The 8,070-nt window shown below is 42.6% G+C and overlaps 1 protein-coding gene across 1 annotated transcript; it reads right to left on the bottom strand.

Annotated features, from left to right (window-relative positions):
* Positions 1-454: 454 nt before the first annotated feature.
* On the bottom strand, positions 455-7,253 carry LOC136764109 (cytosolic phospholipase A2 gamma-like). Its single transcript, XM_066717930.1, has 3 exons — positions 7,148-7,253; positions 4,043-4,211; positions 455-1,093 (listed from the first exon to the last, which is right to left on the bottom strand). The coding sequence occupies exons 2-3, from the start codon at positions 4,089-4,091 to the stop codon at positions 915-917; spliced, it is 228 nt and encodes a 75-aa protein (XP_066574027.1). The 5' UTR covers positions 4,092-4,211; positions 7,148-7,253; the 3' UTR covers positions 455-914.
* Positions 7,254-8,070: the final 817 nt, after the last annotated feature.

Below are 8,070 nucleotides of genomic sequence, written 5' to 3'. Positions count from 1 at the left end.
AAGCAGTCCGGTTTGCAAAATATTCAGCTGGTTCCCAGGCCGAGCACTGGCTCTGGCTCCAGCACCGGCTCCTTGTCAGTGAAAAAGCACTATAAGTGGTCTTGGATGGAGAACCATAGTGGGCAGTGGTTGAACTCTTCCCAGGCAAAGAAATCCACTTCTGCACTGCTGAACCAGCTCCACAGTTATTGTATCACAAGCAGGTGGAGACACCATTCCGAAACCGGGGGGCCTCCCTGTGAGAGGAGGTCCATCACCGTGTTGGACAGGCCTGGGAGGTGAACTGCTCTAATGGAGCAGAACCGAGAACCATGTGTGTGAGAGTCTCAGCTTTCATGGGCTACCAAACACATGGGATTAAAGAGAAGCACATGGTTTTTGTGCCCTTTCAAGGGTACCAGAGGGGTTCGTCAGCTTAAGGGGTTAAATTTTGTTAAACAAAACTATTCCATGATTTATTTTTTATCTCCAATTGTTTATTTGTTCTATGCATTACATTCAGACTACATTGAGACATCAAACTGCTTACATTTCAATAAAAACTGGAACAATGGAGGTGTTCTAAAGGTTTTGTCCGGTAGTGTATGTATGTATGTATGTATGTATGTATGTATGTATGTATGTATATTTATATACATATACATACGCACCGACTACGTGTGGGCTCAAGGGCTTCAGCCTCACCCGAACATAAAGTAGTAGGGCTCAGCCCCCCCTGGAATTTTGATTAGTTACGTATTCATTCAAGGAAGAAAATAAAATAAATCCTCCCCCTCCCGCACCATCAGCCACTCTGCTCTTGATAATTATTTTCTCTGACAGAGGTTGTAGGGGTTTTGGCTTAGTAAATCAACCCCCCTGGGAATTTCAAAACTCGACACTGTGTGTATATATATATGTGTGTGGTTTGTGTTTTATTCCTGCTGCTTCTTCAGTACGGCCTCCACAGCCTTCTGCATCTCGGCGATGACCTGGTCTCCATTTCTGCGGACGTTGCTCTTGGAAAATTCTAAGAGATCTTGTATCTCCTTCTTGCTGTAGGATCTTCTAGCTGTACTGTAAAGGTTCCACATTTCCTTAATCTCTTCTGCATCTGAGAGAGGAGCATAATAAACAGAAAGTGGTCAGGACACATTTTCTATTTAAAGTACAAGACAGATTGCTAGATAAGCAAACTGTCAAACACCATTATTTTTCACTGGATTTGTATAGATGGTTAAATTGTGAAACATGAATTAGTACATTCTTGAAGACTCTGTACAGGAAGTTGAAGAAAGTGTTTTGTGAAAATTATATAATGTTTTGTATTGGTACTAGCATTGGTACCAGATTAGATTTAGCAGGACAAGTAAAGGGTCAACAAGGTCGATTTTTTTAGAATCTCCTGTCAGTAATGAAAGATTACACAGTGCCGAAATAGCCTACAGATGTCTGCTGTGAATTTGTTTATGACTTTATCGTTTCTCCAGATAGGGAGGAATTGTTTCTGTTAAAGAGCGATTGACACTAGGTAAATGACGACCGTGGGATCGCATCTTCCTAGTAAACATCAAAGACGGACATCTGCTTTTTGTATCCATCACCTCTTCATGGGAGTACAGATCGTAAAACGGACCCGGACCTGTATCTTCTGATTGGATGAACGGCCATAAGATGTTACGTCATTTTTCCTATAAAGTTGTACTCATGTCTGTAAACATTAAGCCTCACTGAAGTAATTATTTATGACAGTGGAGCTTCCGAGCGGCTCGATTAAAGTTCTGTTTGCTTTGTCTCCGCGACTCTCCACTTATTTCAGAGACGGTTCTACAACTCTCAATTACAAAACTGTAGAATATTGATAGTTAGCCCATTGGGTTTAGTTACATTTTATATTAAGTGCAACATGTTCTGGTATATCAGGATACAGGATGGAAACCAAGTCCTTGTGCCACCACAACTCCAGGAGAAAGTTGTCCCTGAACTTTATGAAGCCCACCCAGGTATCTGCTGTATGAAGAGCCTAGCTAGAAGCTTAGTGTGGTGGCTTTGCATGGATCAAGCTTTGGAAAAGAAGGTGAGAGGATACACCATTTGCCAGAGTACATGTCATGCACCAGCTTCACTACATCCATGGGAGTGGCCTTACAGACTGTGAGCCCAACTACATGTGAATTTTGCTGGTGCATTTATGGGGAAGATATTCCTGGTTCTCACTGATGGCCACTCCAAGTGGATAAATGTTTATGCCATGTCTTCCACTACTTCTCAAGCTACCATAAACCAGCGGAGGTTGACAAATGGGTTGCCAGAGATGCTAGTGACTGATAAAACAGTGTTCACTAGTGAAGAGTTTCAGGAGTTCTGTAAGAAAAATGGCATTAAGCACATTAGGACATCACCCTACCATGCTACATCAAATGGGCTAGCTGAAAGAGCGGTAAAGACAGTAAAGCAGGGAATTAAGGAAATGAGGACTGGCACAATCGAAACCAAGTTGGCTAGATTTTTGTTCCATTACCGAATCACATCTCAATCACCTCATCGCCAGTAGAGTTACTGATGGGATGAAGACCATGATCTTGTTTGGATTTGCCGAGAACAGCAGTGGAAGGACGGGTAAGGGCTGCACCAGCTTGACAGAAGTGGCAGCATGATCAAACAGCCAAAGCTTGCGTATTGACAGTAGAAGATGCTGTTTAAGCACGAATGTTTGGAGCAGATGAAAAGTAGCTGCAAGGTATTATACTGGAGACAATGGGTCCAGTCTCATTCCAAGTGAAACTCGCAGATTGATTCACCATCATCTAGACCACCTAAGGAAGTGCCAGGTGGAGGAAGTTCAACCATCTGAGGGCCCAGAGGATGAACAAGTATCTTTGAAAGATCACTACAGCCCTAATCCCATGCAGTTGGAGTGCCCCACAGAGAGGGTTTCAGTGGACCCAGAGCCAGCATCCACATGAACTCCAGTATCAGAATTGTGTCACTCACAAAGAGTATGCAGAGCCCCACAATGACTGGAACTGTAGTGTAGTCTCTAATTTAATGTCAGTAAATGTTAAGAACATGATTAGTGTTATCTAAGGAGAAGGGATGTAGAATATTGATAGTTAGCCCCTTGGGTTTAGTTAAGTTTTTTATTAAGTGCAGTAATTGCAACATGATCCCTGAGCAGCTCCAATATAAGGAGTCATGAGTCAGGGGAAGTCATGTCCCGGCAGTTCTATTGTTCTGCCCTTAGTTTATAGTGAGCGCCTGCCCGAGCTGTACAAGTAAATTAGTGATCAATAAAAGATCAGTTTACCACAGTAGGTTCATCCCGTGATGCTTGATGTAATACTGAGTGGAGTATACTACAAGAGCCCTACTCTGTCTCAACTATACCACAAGGTTACAGCACTTCCTGGAAATAGAGGTAACTCATTTTGCTGTTGAAATATTTGAGGCTGTTATTTTACTGGAATAACCTTGGTAAAGTACCTTGATCAAGTCACGTTTCTGGGATTGTGACCATCTTGTTACAAGCTTGAAGCCTTCTGCACACACTTCTGAATTAAGCATGTAAGCATTTTATGAATGCAGTATTTCTGTTGCAGTCTCTTCCTCTGTTCAAAGAATACGTCAAGGTGCCCTTAAGCCACCAACAAATACATTCTAATGCTTTTCCTTTTTTAAAAATGTCCAGTAACTTGCACAAATGACAATCTGTTACCATTTCTTTTGCGAGACTGGGACCTGGACCAAACTAAACACTGGCCCCACCCGCGGCCTCAAATTACATTTCATTCTGAGTCCCATGAAACCCCTTTTCAACAGTAGCTCAATGTGAGACATTAGAATTAATCCGGACATATCCAAATATTTCAAGACGCACAGTATTCACCCAATATGAAGGTACAATACAAGTCTGTAGCAAGTGGAAGGTGGTGAAACCGGGCCTTGTTTAATGCCTTCAGCATTCCCAATCTGTGTGGTTTCTTAAACATTGTACTAAGTCATTTAACCTAGGGAAGAAGAAATCATCAGTAAACATGTCCCGGTATAAGAAATGTTGACTGACCTCCACAGTTGGCCTTGTTGAAGAGAGGGAAGTGCATCACAGTGGGCATGTCCACCCCGCTGTAGATGTAACAGTCAGATGGACAGGCCTTCTCCTCCTCACTCACCACTGGGATGTCTGGGAAGGGGATGTTGTTCTGCTGACAGTACTCTGCTGCTTGATGGACTGTCTGCAGGACCAGAGAGAGAGTGAGAAAGAGAGAGAGAGAGAGATGGGAGTAAGAGAAAGAGTGAAAGATGGAGGGCGGGACACAGACTGTTAATTCACCAATCAATGTTTATTTCCATGCATGTTTGTCAATAGTGGGATTCGCACACAGTGTTTCTTTACAATTAACTTCAATCAGCTTTATAGCCAAACAAAAAAATGAAGTGGGACAGGTCCAATCACAAACAAGCAGAAATCCACAACTACTTATATGTATAAACTCACATTACACATACAAATTAGTGTGAATTCAATCTAAATATTTTCTATATTGCAAGATATGTTCCTGTTTGACATTCAGTCAATGCTCAAAAATAACATTAATAATGTGCATAATCGTATTCGTACACAGATGCATTGCTGCCATTACTGAAGGTCTACTCAAACAGTTCTATGTAAGGTGCATGTTACTGAACTGATGCCAATACTAAATGTCTCACCCTTACCAAACTACTTCAAAAGTACAGTAAGTGGGTCATTCCATGTCAAATTAACACAGAAATGTGGATTTCAACCCTCATCATCTCAGAGTTATAAAATCAATTTTATAGTTAGAAACAAATATGATAAGCACTCCTGCAAAAACATTTTTGTAGAAACAAATCTCCAAGAAATTAAACTAATTGATGACCCGCATATTTAATGCTTTCATTTCCTAGAATTCATATTTTGAGTTTTGTTTTTGGAAATGAATGTTTTTTTCCCCTGACTTTTCCAGGTTCAAAACATGTTTGACCTTTTTCCCTGACTTTTCAATGACTTTCCAGGCCAATGTTTTTTTTTTCCTGACTTTCCAGGTTTTTCCATGACCGTGGGAACCCTGATGTGTAATGCTTTCACCCTGTATTTTTAAGAGATGTAGTGGGAAATTACAGAAGTCTACAAAAAGCATGCAACCCTGTCTTTGTATACAGCGATTATACTCTGAATACATGTCGTAATCTGGATTTTAATGAGATTACTTCCAATAGAAAAGATTGTAACCCAACAATCGAGGCATTGGACGACACGCAGGAGTGGCAAGTAGCGCAGACGGTGGCATGGGTTCGCCAGGGTAAGGTTCCTGTTAAACTATTTAATCTTTGTACTTAGCCCACAGATGTGCCTCAGTGACGTCCGCTGGCCCGGCTGTCCAGCCTTGACCCTGCAATGATACACTAAGTATGGGAGGTAGTCATCAGGGTGTCATCTCGGAGAGTAGTTAAAAAGAAAGGCGGGTCGCTTCGTTTCTGTGTAGACTATTGACTCTTGAATTCGGTCACCCCCAAAGATGCTTATCCCCTTCTGCGCATTGAGGAGTCTCTTACCAGCTTGACCGGGGCTGAGTGGTATTCGACCCTTGATTTGGCCAGTGGGTACTGGCAGGTGGCAGTAGATCCTAGGGATAGGGAGATGACAGCCTGTGCGACTCCAAATGGGCTGTACGAGTTTGAGAGGATGCTTGATGATTATGGGTTAAAGTTGCAGCCTTGGAAGTGCCGTCTGCTGCAGAAAATGGTGGGAGAATTGGAATCAGAATGCAGACATTTTGTCCCAGCTCCCTGGAGAAGGAAGCATTGAAGACCCTGGTCAAGTACGAGTCATTAGGGAAAATCCAGTGGAGAGAGAAGGTAGCACAGGGGACCTGACAGATGTTTCTACATTGAGGGAAGAGTTCCCTTATTAAAGGACAAGGCAAAGACATGGTCATGGTCACAGGCAAGGGTCGGGCGATCAGGCAACCAGGGGTAGGATCAAGGTCGTGGTCAGGAAGTCAAGCAAGAGGTCAAAGAATCAAGGAACCTGCATTTGTTACATGTAGGTATCAAACATGTCCACTGTAATTACACTATGGGAGGAATAGAACTAGATGAAGTAACGGGGGAGGCATTCAAGATGGAAAACAGGAAACACTTCATTCACACAGAGAGTTGTCACAATCTGAACAAACTCCCCTGTAATGTGGTTGAAGCTGAAAATTTGGGAACATTTAAAAATAGACAGGATAGGATCCTTGGATCACTCAGTTATTAATGGACATCAAACGAGCATGATGCGTCAAGTGGCCTCCTCGTTTGTAAACTTTCTTATGTTCTTAAGGCAATAGCTAGGCATGGGTAGACTGCTCAGAGATGTAGAATACACTGACAAAACTTTACAAATGCTGGGAGTTAGTGAAGATTTTAAAAGTGGAACAGAAAACCAGTTTGGGAGGTGCAGGGCAAATGGGAGCAGTAGGTGATTGCAGAAGTTCACATGGGTTTCAGGAATGTAGATTGAATGAAGGGAGCTGGGAGAGGTGACTGGGAGAGAAGGGTGATGGTGACATCTATTGGATAACTGGGGATGTTTTGAACTATGAATGTACCAGGGTTCACTGACTACCTAAACCATACTATAGCCTACCAATTAGAAATTCAATTAAATAATTGGAGCCTTTCAAATGTTGTTTTTGTCGCAATAGAGAATGTTTAATTTATGTCTTTGCAGCTTCACTATTTACAGATTGGTAGCCAGACCAGTTGGTTTTCACTTTCATTTAGTAAAAAAATTATAATACAAAATGACTAGAGTCACCATACTCTAAAGATCTTCCATTGTTGTCATGTTGTCAAAAACCTGCCTATCTTTCAGCATCAGGCACGCAACTCTCGACATTCAGAGTGCAAGACATCATTTACCTCAGCGCGCGTCTTGGAGTGGAGAAACACCCAACCCTACCAGGCCAGCTTAGGTCTCAGTGAACAGTCCATTGCTCTTGTAATAGTGGTGTAAGGGCGGTTACTGAATTAAAGGCCAGTCCCTGTTAAAGCAAAGTGAAGTGTGTTCCCTTGCAAACAACCATGACAGTCTGAAACTGTTACTAAATAACAGTGTAGTGCACAACTGTAAAGCACTACACAAAGTCAGCATATTTACCAGGAATGGGTCTCCAGCGCTGAAGTCGAAGAACAGGATGAGCTGTACTTGTCTCTCTGGCCTCAGGACCAGCGGGTAGCCACAGTTAATAGATCAGGTAAATCTTCTCATCCTGGACCAGGTCACTGGGGAGATCATTCTCTAGAGAGGGAGTGAAGGGTTGGTGCTGTAGGGAATGGTGTGTTGCTCAGAGATGTATTATATTATATTGTTACATACTACACTGTATTAGACTGTTCTGTGAGTCATTATACATTATTGTATTCTAGCCTACTGTCATATGACTCCATATTTCTAGTGTAGCTTCAGATATATTAATTTGTGTTATTTATGTTGACTGCATTAAGTTATATGGCCAAGCTCTGTCTCTGTCACAATTCACATTGATCTGTTGCTATAGCTGCCTTTCTCATGCTTGGACTTTGGAGCCACAATTACAGGACAGTGTTACAGGATTTCATTGTATTCTGCTACATTGCAATGGTCTTGTCCTTGGTTGCCTTTAATAGTACAGCGCTGCAGTTCAGTACATATTCACCTGGGTTAGGGTGCTTGTGCAGAAAGTTGAACTTGGTTCCCCAGGTCCATTCAAAGATGATCGTCATGACTTTCAATGAAATGCCTAAAGCCAAACAACAAGTTAAAGATTGTTTTCCACTCTTTAACAAATTCCACTCGACATTCAGAGACCTTGCCTCGACTACCACTGGCTTTTTCCACTCTAACACACCCTCCTCCTATGCTCGCAGATTGCTTCCTGTTTTATAGGGGCAGGGAGCCAGTCATGATGGGAACAGCTAGTCAGCAGTTCCACCAGTATCCTCCCTCACCTGGGGTCTGGAGAGGTGCAGGGCGGCCCAGGACCACCTAGTGTGGCGTCACACAGCCCCCCAGGCTGTGCTAGCTGTGCCAGGGGCACTGGA

The sequence above is a fragment of the Amia ocellicauda genome, chromosome 12, assembly GCF_036373705.1.
Source record: "Amia ocellicauda isolate fAmiCal2 chromosome 12, fAmiCal2.hap1, whole genome shotgun sequence".
NCBI lineage: Eukaryota > Metazoa > Chordata > Actinopteri > Amiiformes > Amiidae > Amia > Amia ocellicauda.
Note: the sequence above shows the minus strand (reverse complement) of the source record. Positions and strands in the feature narration are given on the sequence as shown.